The following is an 18,094-nucleotide window of genomic DNA, read 5'->3' on the forward strand; positions in this document are numbered from 1 at the left end:
GCGATTTTCATATGAATAAATTTACCCGGAATGGTCAATGCTTCGACGGAAATTGAGTTTTGAAAAGATGAATTGACGCCTAATTAAAGCCAAGAAATGAATAAACACAATTGTGTCCCTCTTTTGAGAGAAAAGTAATTTTTATCACCTGTTCATCTAAATATAATGCACGGTGAAGTTGTTTTTATTTGGAAATACTTGTTTGACGATAACATGCGTACAGGGATATTATAGTCCGTACGTTTGTTTAGTCAAGAAATAGTATATTATTCTAAGTTTTACATTGAGCATATTTGATACCGTAGTTGTAATCTTGACATTTATTTCACTTTGTTGCACAGCGACGATGATATTTGTTTTGCAATTAGATGTGGAATAAATTTTAAATGAAAGTAGCGTTTATTGAATTGTTAGGTAAGGCCACACCAAATTGATAACTTGTTCATCGGATTTTTTCCAAAATATAATGGGGCGAGCGAGCGAAATAATAATAAAAATATTTGTTTTGCATTTAGCAAAAAAGAGGAGCGAGCGAAGAGCGAACAAATATATATAGTGATTTAACTCACTTTTGCTCACATTCTATTCACTTATTAACTAAACAATGATAAATAAATTGTAAACAGTACAAGGATAACATCCAGTGAAAGAATGATAACACTAAAAGATTATTCTATACAAATATTAGTTTTGAGATCAAACAAATGCTATTTGAGATCAAGCAAATGTATTTCTTTAAACTATTTTATAAATGAGAGAACTCAAAACCACAGTTTTCCAGTTTTTTTAAACATTTTTGAATTTATTTTTTTCAAAATACCCTATGCATAAAAGCATACCCTAAGTTAAAGACTGAAAACAAGCGCCAATGGTCACGGCCACCTGCCTGCCCAATGGCATTTCCAAATATATTAACTAGGTTTTCCACTTTTCCTTAGTAAAACTTGGTTAAAAATAATTCTCTATTAAAATACATTGTCATATCTCATGCCATAGAAATGACTAGACAAGGTGACTTGAAAAATTACATACAAAAAGAATATAAGCATTTGCAGTCAAATATAAACTACAGCTATCACTCTTGCTTTGACTACACGATTGGCCTTGGTAGCCATTTATGTTCTGCAATAGAATTTACAAAAAACCTACACCGTATTGTTAACCATTTCAGCTGAAGAAAATACAAGAATATGCAATATTTTTTCATAGACAAAAACCAATCAGCATAAATATTTAACACATGAATGTTTTCCATATATAGTTTAAATATACACATGAACATCTAAAAAATCTACAAACATTTATTCGCAACACAAAGTGTGATTAATACCTTTTTCAAATCGCAAAGTCTGACACCATTTTGTTTATCTTTTTTGGCTAATTTACAAAATATACACAATCTGGCTTGTTTGATGTTTTTGTGTGAATGGTAAAACTCATGGGATTGCATGAAGCACATATGAATGTCAGTCAGGTTGATTTTTAGCGTCATCCTACTGTCCACGAACATTGACTCATCGGCGACCAAGGCCTCCACCACAAGCACGCCCTTGTTGCCACATCGGGACAGAAATTTCATGATCAGCTGCGTCGGAGGAATCTGAAATTTTAATAAGCAATATTATAAATAAATGTTCATTGTAGTATAATATAGTATGCATTACTGAAACAGTTTGATGATAACACAAGAAATGTGGTGTTTTTTGGCCAAACGTTCTTTTTCTATTACTGTACATGCATTGCATATGAATTAAATAAACACTATACTCTGATCTTTAGCAAAATAAAAACAAACATGCATAAATCATTAAATGTATAATTATTTTTGAAAGAAACAAATAATACAAAAATACATCATATTTGCTTAATTAACAGCAAAACAATAAAGTAGTTAAAATACACACCCAAAGTTTTTACCCGGACATGTGTTGTAGGTATAGATGAACGATTGGAAACTGTCTTTTCACTGTAACGGTCATCCGAATTCCCGTCAAACATGTCCGAACCAAATTCAAACTTTGGATAATCACTGTCATTCACGATAAAATTCAGCACTTCTTGCCCAGTATATAAACGTTTACTATTAGCGTGAGCCAAATTACACAAACACATTGTCCAAAATTTAATCAAACTTTAAATGGTGGTAGAATTGTCATTTGTTGACGTAATTTTCAAGAATCAGGAAGTGCAATGTTTTCGTTTTGTCAATAAGTCTCGATCATCTAGACGCCTGTATCCGGCTCTATATCATTCATTGACTCTAATAAGAGCGGCTGCATGATTGAGTCGGTGCTTTAATAATTGTTACGATCGAAAAACGCGGTTATAATGCTACATTCTACTAAACAAATTAGCGCTCGTAAAAAAAATTAAAATATTTTTTTTAGATGGCAAGCGATTAAAATATAAAAAAAATTTTTTTTGCTTTTCTGAAGAAATAGGTGCGGGAAATCTGATGAACAATTTGGTGTGGCCTAAGAGACTTTGTTTTATCGAATTGTCATTTTGTGACTTCATTTAAAAAATAACTTCGCATAGTGAATGCAACGTCATTTTCATACTGGGGAACCAATCTCTTTACCAGAAGTGAAAATGAAAAATTGATATGTCACCTGTGTGCAATGAACAGTAAATAAAGCATGACATTGCATCGAAAAGCAGTACATTGAAATGTGTTTACCTTTTAATACATTTATAAATGGTAGTTCAGGTAAAAATCACCTCATTATTAAACACAGAATGAATAAAACGCAATTCAAATTTCAATAAAATATTCCATATTCGTTCCGACCGGAAAAAAACAACACATTTTATAACAAACTTAATAATGAATGCCACCTCAAAGACACAAGAAGCTGCATCGGACCGTAGTCTTCCATCATATTACAAGGATTTCAAGTCAATCGGAGCACTTTCGGCTATTTCACAAAGCTTGCAGCAGATGGTCGATAGGTTAAAATGGGATATTAAATGATGACAGGAAGGTTATAGAGGCTTATATTAATAATGTTTCACATTTTAACACCTACTTAATGCGTTTAGTAAGTAATTACAAGTTTATGTGCAATAACATATAAACAATACTAATTTCTAAATTAAACATATGTATTAATCTCAAACAACTGTTGAAATTGTAAAAAAAGATATTTTTTTACACTTGCAGCATGACAACGGGATAGGTTACATACCTTTTTGATTTAACCAAATGATGCTGCAATAGCATGAGTACAGAGAAGAGAACGCAAACCCGTGTCTGTTTTGTCGAACACGGACATATCTCGACATTGAAGTCTGAGTTATGTGCCTTGCTCTATATATGACTTTTGTGTTAAGCAACATGTGTTTCAAATTTCCTTGACTATCTTTAGAACGTTTTAAGAGTTATGACCAAGATAAAGGTTAAAGATTTATGACGACGCCGGCGACGACGACGAAACAAAGGCTATGGCAATACCACTTTTTTCATTTGAAAATAAACAAACGAGTAAAAAGTAAAAAAGTTTTACACTTTACATGACTTTTATTGATTTTAGAAGAGATAGTAATACTAAATAGTATGGTATTATTATTGCACATACTTTATTTAACAGCGAAATCACTAAACTGTTTTCAGAGTTTACAACAAATTTCTAAAATAATTCCTTAACATCGCTTAGATAATTTTCAAGACGCTTTCGTATGTCTGTTAATTTGTGATCTATCGCAATATCCCGTTTATACCTAACAAAAACGCCTTCTCATATTGACACATAGTAGACCACGCAAGTTAAACATAGACAAAATATTAATTTATTTTCATGTCATGTTAGTCTCTAGAATTTCTTTAGGTTTGTCTGATGAATATGTGAACACAAATAGATATCATGTAAAGGAGAAAATTGTATTAACTATAATATACCACTTAATATGTATTGTTTTTCAAATATATAACGAGAATGTCCAAGATTGGGAAGATACTTTCTATTAATACAATAATGAAAATGAATTAAATTAGATAATACAAAGGAAATGCACATGTTTTATATTGATAAAATATTTTTATATTAATTTCAATACGATATATCTGCATATGTTTCTTTATTAGTTCGCCTGAGAATTTAAAGAAGTGTACCATCAACATTCAGTGATAACTGTCCACTAAACGTCTCATGATTTGTCTGTCTGTGTGTCTGTTTATAAATCTAAATGACTGTACGTATTCTCTTTTGTTGCAGGTTTCAAGGAAAATATCTCAGACGGATAAAATGATTAAAAAAGTGTCTTTTATTAAAACACTTAATGTATTTATAACTCAAAACAAACATAGTTCACAGAAAACGATGGTTTTATGAATAAATGAATAAAACAATTCATTTGGTCAGAGCGACATGTGGTAGTGTCACAAATATTTTTTTTCTAATTGCGTGACGAAGTTCCATTATTTAAAAAAGTATGCGATTTTTAGATAAAATTTAGTGTATATGAAGCTAAAAAAATGCCTTCCCCTTAACCTGTTTAGGTTAATTAGTTATTGGTATAACTAGATGATATTTTGAGTGCAGACATTTTATTTAATAAATTTGCATAAATCGTGTGTTGGTTTAAATTCTATAAGCAACTATTCTTTTTCCGATAAAATCATTAAGCTCATAATTGCATAACTCTTCAGTCATGTTTCCAGGACAAGTAATCAGACCATTTAAGATAAGTGCAGTGATGAAGTTTCTAACTATACAGTACTGTTCAGACCAAACTTTACACTCTTGTGCACTTGGAGTACACTATTAGTGAACGAGATGTGCACTATTGATAAACTAACGTAGTCTATAGTTTATTTGATAAGCCAGTATTGAATTTTCTGGTCCACTCAGATTGGCCTTACTATATTGATTTAAATTCACTGATAAGATCATTTCCTCTACCAGTTCATTGTTTAACTTGTGATTAAATAGTTTAGTATACTGTATGTATTCATGACTTTATGATGTAAATCATTTTATGGGCCAGTAACTAAAGACAAGGGGACCCGTCATTTACTGATCATATTTGTCAATTTTTAATTCAAATGTAGATGAAATAAGAATAAAACATTTCTTAAATAAATTCAATAAATTTATTTGTAAGCCAATATTTTAAAAGGAGTGTTATAAATATAATTGTGCTACTATTATAACATCCAAACAATTATGTTTTTTTGGTAATTCAGACATTTAATTAAAGTCAATTAGTGATTACAAAATTATAATTCGGAATCCTACGTTTATAAGTGAACAGGACTATTATATATTCAAACTGTGAATTAAAAATCATGGTTTATGATAAAAAGTAATTGTGATTTAAAAGAAGAAAAAATGCATGCGGTTGAAAAAAGACCTCACCTTAATTAGAATAATATTTAAATAGTTACTCAGTTTTTTTTTCAGAAACAGCTTTTTCATATGCACTTCATCAAAAAGTTGATAAATACTAATCTAAATGATATTGCAATTGTCTGTAACTATCCTGTATAAATGTTACGTAACTATATTCACGATTTATTTCATTACTTTTCATAAATAAACATCTTAAAAGCCTAGTTTGAGCATTTGATACTGAATGTATCTATTTATCATTATCTATAAAAAGAGCACAACAGGGAATTATCCTACCAAATGGCCCACTAACCAGGCATTAAAATTAATTGAATATCAGCAAAATGATAAAATGCTTATTCATACTTTTGTAATGAGATTACCCATTGTAACATTGTTAGCCACAATAGGTCAGAGCCAATAAACAATACACATGAAATATCAGGAACCCTGCTGTGATATCATTCAAAATGGCAAAAGAAGAAATTATCCTATGCATCCAACCATTAACCAGGCATTACAATGAATATGAGTTCCTATTTAACTTGCTATTTGATATTAAAATACGTGATATGCATTGTAAATATTGAATATCTCTACTCTTAACAATTTGATTAACAAGTGATGAAAAGTGTCCTTAAGAAATAGTATTTTTATTTTATAATGCAGTTGCAACACACAATATAATTAATATAAACTATTTTCCATCTTTTATAAAAAAAACATATTTGTTTACATCTCTTTTCCAAAACAAAATTCGTAAAAAATGTATTGAGTTTCCTTCAAAGGCCTAGTTTGAGGAATGATTGTCATGTTAATTCTCTGCTGTGAATCCCTTGTTTATTGCATTAGTGTCATTGCAGGGGCCAATTTCCTGTGTATTTGTTTATTGGCTCGGGGCCATTTAGAGTTGACACCATTTAGAGTAGAAAATAGCATTGTCTCATTAATACACAACCAATTCTTGTATAAACAATATATGCATAGCCAATGTATTAATTTGACTGATGGGAAGTAGATAGTAAACAAATAAAGTAAAAAGAGTTTCATTTCATTTATGTTGTTTAATATAAATCATATTAATGGGATATTATAAATAATATCTAACATTACTCTTATTCTTACTCTAAAGCATCGTAATAATGCTTTTAATATGATTTAACAAGTTATCAAAATGAAACGATAGGTCAAACACTGACAGATCTGAGATTTGATAGTAAGCAGGAGGCAATAAAGATAAAGATCAATACACAGAATTGAATACTATGGGGGGCACTTAAAGAAGGCTTAAATTAGCCTTCGATGGATAGTATTCCATTTAATAATGAAGCAGCAGAACCAATTATACAAATCCTCTAAAATATATCTTTATCTATTATGTGTTTCAAATTAGAAATGCAATTAAAAAATCTGGGTTACAATATAGAAAATATACTATAATAATTAATGGTGTACTTATTTGATAATGATTGCTGTCAGGCTGTCACCTTAAATCCGAACACATTTGTTAAACAAGAATAAACATAAAATTGAAAGTTTCAGAATAGATGGAAGAAAATCATTGTTTATATATCCTTTGAATAAATCAACAATGGCACAATAATTTCACAGTTTGAGCTTGGAACAATAAGGCGTAAACTTTGATGATTAACTATTTTAAATAACCAACAACTTCTAAATATCACCTTGTGAAACTTATTGTTATACTTTAAATAAAGGCTCATGAATTCCTTTCATCGTTATGTTCAATAAGTGTTTGAAGATGAAACACTTTAACCCAGAACTAAAATTATATCATTATACCTATATATTTATAAAGAAAACAAAAAACATTTATATATCTTTGTTTGACAATTTTTTTTATAAAACAACATAAGCTGTTTAATTTGATAAATCTATATTATTTACATGAAAGGTCCAAATTGATTTTGAACATTCTCTATATATTAATTAACATTAAAACATCTGTTAAAACTACACACATAATTCTAAGTTTCACTGTAAAGATAGCTTTTATGATAGACTGAATAACTGAAGAAGCTTTATCTGGTCAGCCCCTTGTCTGCATTTAGTTATTCCCTGGTCTTACCCTTGTCTTACCCTAGTGCACTACGAAGTGCACTGATGGTGAACTGATAGTGAACAAGAAGTGCACTTACTGTAAAGTTTGTTTTTAACAGTACAGAATATATCTTGATGTATTTCAAAGAGCCTCTTTATTGCTTGACTGTAAGATTAGGCACCCAAAGTGTCATACATCGGAAATCGTTACCTCCAGCTGGACATCGTTCTCTAAATGGACTAGAGTTATGAAGTTGATTCAATTGAAAGAAATGATAAAAATTGTCAAAATCTTACATAAGATTGACATCGTTAAGTACAACGCATTAAATCATACTTACTGCTGTGTCTCATCGCTTACGACACATGCATCTTTCGTAGTTCTTGCGGATTTGTCCAAATAGAAATTTACTGGGGTAGTTTAGAAAAAGCGTCGATTTCTTAATCTGTATTCATAAACTGGTACGATTAACCCTGGTGAACCATAATGCGCTTTTTTAAACGGAGAAATTCAGATGACACAGGAACATGATTGTTGCGTTTATTCTTTTAACCATGTAAACTGATGCTTTATCGGCCACCCACTAGCTCGTATTGTCAATTCTAAGCTTGTGTTGTTTGTTGAGGTGTTGTGCTGTTGCACGATTTTTGTTTGTGATGTCTTTGGCGTTTACCCTGTTCCATAAAACGGGGTTCATGTTTTGGCTACTGAGCTTGTTTCTGTAGGTTTTCACATAAATTTTGTTTTGTAAAAGTACTTTATTTGCCCATTTTTAGAACATCTGGTGTCTATTTCCCTTTACATGACTGTTTCTGCTGCTCAGCCAAAGACCATACAAACCAATATTGTGTAAAACGTTTCTTGTTTGTGATTTTCGTTTGTGTTCTATGTCTTTGGCGTTTACCCTGTTCCATAAAACGGGGTTCATGTTTTGGCTACTGAGCTTGTTTCTGTAGGTTTTCACATAAATTTTGTTTTGTAAAAGTACTTTATTTGCCCATTTTTAGAACATCTGGTGTCTATTTCCCTTTACATGACTGTTTCTGCTGCTCAGCCAAAGACCATACAAACCAATATTGTGTAAAACCAACAGTCTCACAGACATGAAATAGCCTTAGCGTGTTTTGTTGTAGACAATAAGTGACGTTTAAATTGTTGGTTACAGAAATTGAATTGACAGCATCACTTTCTATAATACATAAGGGCCTCTTATAACACCACCAAAACACAAGTATAATCAAATTTTAATATTTTAAATGTATGCATTATACAATGAAGACTACAGGGACGAGATAAGTAGTCAAACGTTTTAAAATAAACCTTGTTTAGGGGCATGAGGCAAGGACCCAAAGGACACAATCATATAAAACACCCTATACACAAATACACCTACAAGAGATCAAACACTCATCAGATAAGAATAATGGGATTACCGCATAGCAGCTGCAAATTTTATTTTGGTTACCGCCTGAAACTGTATAATTTATTTTAATGATAGAGAACTTGTATTACATATTTACTTCTTAAAACGACCATGGAAATAAGGATTAAACTATTAAGTCCATATAACAAAAATGTCAACTTTTTTTTTTAAAGAATGAAGATTAATTAATGGTATTATTCCAACCGATATTCTACAGGTGTTTTGACAACACAGAGCGACACATCAATGGAGACGAGGTGTCGAGGTTGCCGATGTCCAATACTGATGCCTTCGTTTGAACAGCGTTTACCAATTGCCTCGCCAATAGTTTCATCGACAATTGTTTCCTAGAAAATAATTGTGGAAGCGTATGATATTCCATGAATTAATGAGATCTAAAAAACATTCGTCTTGTAAATTTTTCTTCTTTATTAGGGTCTAGATAATTTAATGCAATCACGGACAAATCTTTCTAGATTTGTCTTTTCTATAGTATTTCGTCGAAAAGTGAATATATGTACCGTATTTCTGTTTCACTAACGTGGATATTTGTTTTAAAATAACACAGCAAACACAATGAAACAAAGAATTCATTAGTTCGTATCGAAGGCAACATGTGCTGTGTCGAACGGAACTGTATTTGTCGGAACCAACGAAAGCTTCAATGAATCAAACCACACACAAATTAAATTTCTATAACAGACCATTATTAGCTTAAAGCCAGTGCAGATATCCGCGAAATAAAGCCATCAGGAGAATTCCTGTGGTAATAATTATCAGAGTAAAAAAGTTTGGAACCATAGCTTTATTCAAAGACTCAACACTTCACCCATTTATAATATACCCCTGGTCAGAGCCTCACTCCTTCTATATGAACAAGTCTATCAACCCCTGCGGACGACTTCTCTGCTGTAACGATGCACTCGCTATGAAATTCCTATTACACTAGTAGTACAATGGAAACTACAAAGAAAACCCGAATTGCGAAACAATATTTGAACTCACATCGTTTTTCCTGTAAAATAAATCATTTTAAAAAAGTTTGTACATGCCTTACTAATTACTACCCTGAACGAATACAACCTATTGCCACAATCTTTAAAGCCTTTAAAGGAACAAACGAATCGGTATTTAAATGGTAACAGATATAGCTGAAAGATAATTGTATTGAAAGCTCTAGAATATGCTTTCGCGGAATAAAAGTCTCTTACTCTCTTATGACTAGAATCACTACCAGCATTCAAATACCTGTCATGATGCTTTTCTTAAAGAGATTATCCAATTAATTGCACTTTTATATTCAAGTATAGGTCATATCACCAGGGAATCAACACCACAAGTTATGGGCCTGAAGGTGCACTTACGAGCAACACTCTTCGTTAGTTTGTTTGTCTGTTTATCAGTTAACTCTTACAAACCACGATTGAATGCTTGGCAAAAGCAACTTCAAACAGTATAAGTGTTTCCATCACATCGTTCTATCTGCGTAAATTATCAATTTGCCGCATAACCTTCAAAGTAAAAAAAGGTTTATTTTGCTCTTGAGACTCTTTTTGGGGTTCATACGAACAAATAAAATGCCTCCTCTTTTTTTGTCACCCAAAAAGAAAATTTGTGTACGTGCTAGGAACTCATAGCACATTTTCCATTGTTTGAAAATATTAAACATGCACTTTTACTCCCAATTAAAATATACTACAATTTATGATATTGTTTTAATATTCAAAAAAGGATGAATAAATGTCGAAAACAATGGTACTTATGAAGGATACCGAGTTTAATTTGAAAGAAATGAGCATAAAACACAGACTTTCTACCTTATGAGACTATAGTAGACCAAAGTAAATCTTTTTGCATTCACCAATCATTTAATATTTTTTCTGTTTCTCCTATTAAATACACGGTTACAATCTTGTTAATAGTAATTAATATTTTCAATAAATGTATTATTTAGTAAGAAGTTTTATCAGTCAAAATTGATGTTTGTTATACATGTGTATGTATTGATTTTGAAGAAAGGTGCCACTTTAAAATTATCAATGACATTGATGTATGATGTAAAGTTGCCTGTTATTAAAAGTGGCCTGTTATTGAAGTGGCCTGTTTCTTACAGGCATTGACGCTATGGAGGCTGTCATGTTATTCATTTTCAAGGCACGGACCTATAAACCATAGGTTCGTGGTCAAGGCGAGGTCTTGAAACGGAACATCTTTACTACACCACCTGCACTTAATATAATGATCAGTGCCACATTTGCAGATTTGATTGATACTTCTTCAATTATATTGTCTCACAATTAATTCTACAGTGTATTTTTTTCAGAAATGTTCTCTGTGTTATTTACATTTTCGAATTTCTGCCATGTCAATGTCACTACAATTTTATCATGTCTTTCAAGAGGTTCAAATTTACACCTGACCAAATATTTAGAAATTCTCAAATAATGATTTACTCTTACTTGTCTGAAATGTTGTTTTTTTTTTAGTAAATTAGATTAGTACGGAATGAATACAATAGTTGTTCTCTTTGTTCTTCGAATAACTGCACGTTACTGTGAGGAATGTCTTCACAACAATATCCAAGTTGCTGATGCAATGAAAGTTAATAGTAAAGCGTTGGATCTTATTGCCATTTGATATATATTGAGACAGATTTTTATGTGATACAATCAAAACCTTTTCATTTATAAATGAGAACCTTTTTTGTAATACAAAAGCATTTCTTTACCTAATTGTATGATAATGTTGGTAAGAAATATACATTTTTTATTTTATTTTTTAATTTTCGCTTTGCGCTCGCCTCTGATTTGCCTTATATTAAAAAAAGTGTTTTTTTTCACTCGCTCGCTCCTACTTTTTTTTGGCAAAATCCGTAGAACAAATGATCAATTTGTTATGGCCTTATCAAAAATAATTGGAAACCTTTCTCAGATTAAACAGTTACTAAACATATACCTTTTTGACACATCAAAGAAACCCACTGCCGCCAGTGATTTTCTGTATACATTAACCTATCACTGGGAACTAATTGCTGTAACGGTGTCACAAACACATCGTTTACTAAATGTCGCACTTATCATTGACGATCGAATATACAGTACAGCAGTTGAGAGGCACGACGTGAACGTGAACTTGGAATTTTAAAGCTACAGGTAAATGTAAATGTTGCAGTTATGTACAAAAGTCGTATGCAAAATATAATTTTAAACGTGGACTTGTATGATCACAGACACTTGCATATATCACCTTTCTTGTGCTATCGTATGTGTCGTTCTACAATGTACGCATGCGTGGATCCCGTGGTGCACTAAAAAGTCCACATATACACGTATCTTTTTAAGTAATATTTCGCAACCTTTTAAATTTAGAATACCCGCGGGAACGCACGTTTCTGTTCCAATTTATATGTTAAATTATAAATCCTGCAGTTAAAAAAATACATTAATTGCAAAAGGTAATTTCCTTGAAAGATTTCTCGAGTTTGTGACCATTTTTGACGTTACGTTGAAATGTTCGAACCCGTTCTACAAGCGTTTGAAAGTCACCGTCTCTTAGGTACAAAATTACATTGCTAATAAGCTTTGTATTACCGATTTACGAGCGCGTGTCTACTCCAATAAAGTTGTTTTTATTCTTATATAATATATGTGCTACCAGGGATCGGGGCGTCCCTTTGTAACACTTACAAAAAGACTTTACAAATATAATCAATCAAAGTTTTAATTATGAAAGTGTTTCAAGGAATTAGTTACTCCCTTTTAATTATCTCCCGTCCGCCATTAAACAAGTTTAGAAACGGGTGTTTTAAGGATTGTCTAAAAGAAAATAAATATAAATTTAAACGAAGTCCTGAGAATAACACCATACGCAAACAGTAATGGCAGACAATGTGTTAGTACAAATTGCAAGAATAATCAAAATGAATAACATGAATGGACACACAGTGAGTGTGAACTGCATGGATTAATGACCGATGTAAAGCTACGATATGATTCTGAATTTCATGAATAAAATAACACAAAAAAACATGTTTATACTAAATGTAAATGAAATCAATCACTTAATTTATAAACAATATATTTTTAATTCTTATGATATAATATAAAATTATAATTTAATTCCATACCTTTAACGCTAAATGATTCATATAACCAAGGTGATCTTGATAATGGTTACAAAAGTTATTTTTATTTGAAGACCATCACTTATTTTAAAAGTGTCATCCATATCACCAATCGGAAAGCCATTAGCCTCAAGCGGTGAAAATAAATATTGGTTTGTGCAAATTTAAAAGTCTGCACAAAAAAGAAATAGTCTTTCCTCATTACAATTTGTGGTTGATTCTTGCAATCATTGTGTTTTATTAAATATTAACTTTTGTTATCGTTAAAGAATTAATTCGTAAAGGGGTTTTAAAAATGACAAATACTTCATCTTTCTATAACGATCGTTAACCGAGATTGAATGTAACAATCCATAATTCCAATCTACGGATCTAAAATCCTGTTATGATAGAAGACTGATAACTCAATACTGATGTGTACTTGGGAGCTTAACATTGTGCTCCAAAGATATTAAAACCGCATCGTTTTGTCTGATTCACTGATTCATTGTAGTAATAGTTACAGATATTTTAAAGTCAACCAATTCGTAGTAATGTTGTTAAAATGTTTTGGCTTTAATGTCATTTCAGTAAGCGTTTGCCTTTGGCTTCCGGGATGTATTTCCTGATGGGTTTGAACATTCAGTGTTATAATATCAACATGTTAAAATAGAACACTGCTATATAAAGTTAAGTTCAATCATATTGTATTGCTCTCCTTTGTCAACACTAAGACATACATATTTCTCTTACGCTCACAAACAAATCACATACGAAGAACAGATGAACAAAAACGTTTTCATCAATTACCCGTAAATTCAAATTCAGCCAAACATTGATCATTCCGGGTAAATGTGCCCATATGCAATCACCTCTGGACTGTGTCAATGCATACTTTGTCTAGAACAACATTTTCCGGATATCTAAACCGGCTTCAATCAAGCATGTACAAATATTCATCGTGTATTTTCGATTTTTTTGTGACAGCAGATATAGCCAAATCAATGCTTTACAGAAATTTCCATTAAAGCTTTACCTTCTTAAGGTCCTAAAGCTGCAAGATATGATTTAAATTGATGATTTCCTAGTTTTCATAACATCAGCATAAATTGCCTTAGTTGCAATTTCTTTAAAACTGATAAAGACAACCCCATTTAAGGACGGTTTCAACGTATTTGTTTTAGAATTATCTTTTCTGAATTTACGTAACATGGCATTATATCTTAGTATAAGATAAATATTGCGACAAATATACAAAGTGATTGCGCGTTATTTGAGTGTATGTCATCTGATTGCAACTAAAATAAAACCAACCATACTTCAATGTCCTGAACGTTGAAGGAACTGATGTTGGTTGTCAACATTTTAGAGATTGGTATTATATCCACTCAATACCAAGGGTCGTTTATCGATAATATTCACTTACATTGCTTATTCATTGTAGAAAAGCGACTATCGAGATCAAAGAATTTAAATACACATAAATTGCATCCAATAATTTTCTAAACATATCCATTACAGTTAGCTATTGCAACAATCAAAATGCATTGAAAGCTATATGGAAACACCAAATAAATGTTATCTCTGCTTATAGCCATAAAGCAAGGGCCAAAACGAGACACACACATAGAAACACCACATGCACCATATGCATATGTACAAATACAACACACAGAACACACACGCATCAAATAGTTCCATCGATAAATGATTGGATCATTACCTTAGATTTTATAGTTAAATTTGAGTTCAATGGAACACGATTCTACTGAGGCTTAACAAGTTAAAAATGCCGTAAGGCACATTTGTCCCAAGGTTTACATATCGAATACAACGGCTCAACCAATAAAGTAAGCAAATGTGTTTCATTGATAGCATTTACAAGACTCGTTGTTTCAGAGAACGCATATCAAACGTATCAGTAGAATGTGCACAGTCATAAAATTGTATGTGTTATCACATTTGTAAAGAATTTCTTAATATCTTAAAATCTTAAAACTGTCTAGATTTAGTGATGACCAAGCCAAACCATAACAAAGGAATAAATGAGCAAGTTCATAACCGTTTTTGTATGAAAAATAAATTATTGACAAGTGTTTCCAATGTTTTATTCAGAATCAAATGACAACGGTTGGGTTATCTAGAATATGTTCAAAGTTGGAAATCAAAGATAGAGGAATTACATAACAAGTTTAAACATAGACAAAACATCACTCTCCTACCTGACCGATTCTTCCATTTATGTTTATGGTCTGTAAGTTAGCAAGACTAATTATGAATTTAATATTCCTGTAACGCCAATGTTCCATTCCAATTGTTTTGAGCAACAGTGGTTTAGTAGTTGTGTGTTCATTGTTGAAACTTTTGAGCACTGTTTCAACATAATGTGCAATATAACGATTCGTGTAAATATATAGTATTGAATATACTATCTTACTCACATCAATAATCAAATTGCAATCTTTGTGATGGATACAAATACGCCATATGTCTTTCTACATGTATGTCTCGTCAATCGGACCCACCCCGGGTTCATTTTGTATTTACAAACTAAGAATAAATATATGATTAATGCAAATTTGCGCCGGATAGAGATTCGATAATGCTTCAATGGGAATTCTGTTTAAGTATTGATTTTGTTCAACGCTGTTATATCGTTGTCAATTAGAAATAAACTGCGAATATTTGTGCATGCCTGCCTGATTGAGCCCGGTTTAGATATCCGGAACATATTGTTCAAGGCAATGAATGCACTGACACAGTCCACGGGAGCTTTGCATATGATCCGGAACATATTGTTCAAGGCAATGAATGCACTGACACAGGCCACGGGATCTTTGCATATGATCCGGAACATATTGTTCAAGGCAATGAATGCACTGACACAGTCCACGGGAGCTTTGCATATGATCCGGAACATATTGTTCAAGGCAATGAATGCACTGACATAGTCCACGGGAGCTAATATGAGCAGATTTATTCAGACTGATCAATGATCCGACGGAAAATGTAATCGCGTATTATATTGACAACATACCGATAGCATTCTCCAAATAGCAGTATAAAGCTGTTTATGTAACTCTAGTATAAAATATATTTAACAAAAAATGAGGGTGAAGTGAACATAAATTTATTCTAAAATGTCATATTTAAACCAATACAGGAAGATTATTAAAAAAAAATAATTAAGGAACATTAAGGATATATCAACTTACTTAGTGTTGAAAATTTATAAGTAGAAGAGGTATTTGACTTTATATCATAACAATGATAACATAAAGACTAAAAGATCACGGAATAAATGTACCTGTTTCTGGCGAAACAATTGTATGTGCAAATCCATTTAATAGAGAATAATTCCGTTAAACAACACAGCGAAATGCTGACAATATTATGTGTTTATAACATATTATTTGCTGAAACACTGAACACAAACGAATTCGATTTCTGCCTCATTGCAATAACATCTCGAAAATTGACCTTGAATCGGCTGCAGATGTCAGTTTTTCTCTATCAAATATTCCACGCACGTTTTCTGACTGAAAAGACAATCCCACTTTAATACCACTTGAGCCATAACGTAAATCTTCTAGAGATATTTGCAATCTTTTCAGAAGGTTTCTAATTAACAGGATTTCAGATATGTTGCTGATTTGTACTGGATTTTTCGTATGGTGTGATATGATAGCTACGATGCTTACATCAAGTTTTGTTTGAGTGAGCGACTTCTTATTTTTTCTCAAAACTGCGACAAGGCAGTAAAATATTTATAAATTTCCAATTCAACGTTTCTTTTATACAAAACACGTTATATAGAAAATTCTCAATGACAAAAACTATTGTATAAAATACTCAGCAGAAATATAAATACGTTTGTGCATTAAAATAAATCTAGATTACACAAATGTAATTAGTAATTATAGAAAATATGTGATTCCTTCCACTATGATTCTTTTAACACCAGGATTAGTGACAAACAAGCATTCAATAAACACTTCACTTCTGATTACTGTTCTCTTTGTATGATATTCCATTTGAACGTCTTGTTTATTACTTTAAACAAATACTGATTATAGGGACTATAAAAGTCGTACAGACGTTTAAGTGTTGTTGAATCAGTTTGTACGTGGTTTCTTCCTTTAGTTTTGCCGAAACACTTTGATGTCCTCTTTCGTTTTAATATCCTTATACACGGAAATCCACGCGTTTTGTTAAAAAATATAAGGTTCCCATCTATTTCTCTTTCAACACCAATAAAGTCTTGCACAGTCTCTAACACAGCTAGAGGATTTGTTATAAGCTCCTCACCACTGACGATGTGGATGTTGCTACTTCCAAAATACTTCAACCAATTTGTGACGTAGCGAACGTAAATCCCCGTTTGAACGATTGACGAGTGTAAATTGATGTCACCATCTCTACGTAAAACCCTCCTACGGAAGATCATATTAGATTCCACCTCATGTTTACTAACTGCCTGAGTGAAATCAGACAGTGCTCTTATAACTGGATCACGAACAACTATAACAAGTTTAGTATTTAGAGACATGTTGTAAATCCTTTCTGGTACGTCTGGAGACACGAAGTACCTGGGAGTTTTCTCCATGGTGATCTCGTGTTCCTTCGTTGCTGGCATCATTGATCTGAAATACAGCATTCGAATGCATAGAATCACTTCTTGAATCTATTGATAGTACACGCCGCAAAAAAACTACACTTACGGAGCGTTTACTCTAATATCTTTGTTGACAGCTCGATACTTTGTATTACTCGATTATTACATAATCACACTTAGCCTTGGATTTACAAAGAAAGAATGCAAGATACATTACTAGCGGCAGTGATCATTTGCGAAAAAATCGAATTAATCTCTATGCATTTTAAACCCATTCTAAATATATTTTTCATTATATAGCATATTGAATCTATTTAAATACAATCATGTTTCAACTATTAATAAAAATTTCAATGCAAATATTTTAGCTATTTACAGAAAATGCCACTTTTCGTGTAGCTATTAACTATGTCTTATTGTGTATATAGTAGTACTATAAGAGTAATATTAACATACATACAAACCAATTAAAGGGTTCTACCTGTACCAGTCAAGTCCACGATGGTAGTTTCTGTCAAAGAAGCGAGGCTCGGGGCCAGGGGCTTTTATTAAAGGGTGAAGT

At 31.9% G+C, this 18,094-nt stretch overlaps 1 protein-coding gene across 1 annotated transcript; it reads right to left on the reverse strand.

Moving 5' to 3' along the window:
• Positions 1 to 1,145: 1,145 nt before the first annotated feature.
• Positions 1,146 to 17,553, reverse strand: LOC128214374 (heparan sulfate glucosamine 3-O-sulfotransferase 2-like). The gene is made up of 3 exons (XM_052920801.1): positions 17,044 to 17,553; positions 1,498 to 1,600; positions 1,146 to 1,171 (listed from the first exon to the last, which is right to left on the reverse strand). Exons 1-3 carry the CDS (start codon positions 17,551 to 17,553, stop codon positions 1,146 to 1,148), a joined length of 639 nt encoding a protein of 212 aa, XP_052776761.1.
• Positions 17,554 to 18,094: the final 541 nt, after the last annotated feature.

Source organism: Mya arenaria, chromosome 2, assembly GCF_026914265.1.
Source record: "Mya arenaria isolate MELC-2E11 chromosome 2, ASM2691426v1".
Classification (NCBI taxonomy): domain Eukaryota; kingdom Metazoa; phylum Mollusca; class Bivalvia; order Myida; family Myidae; genus Mya; species Mya arenaria.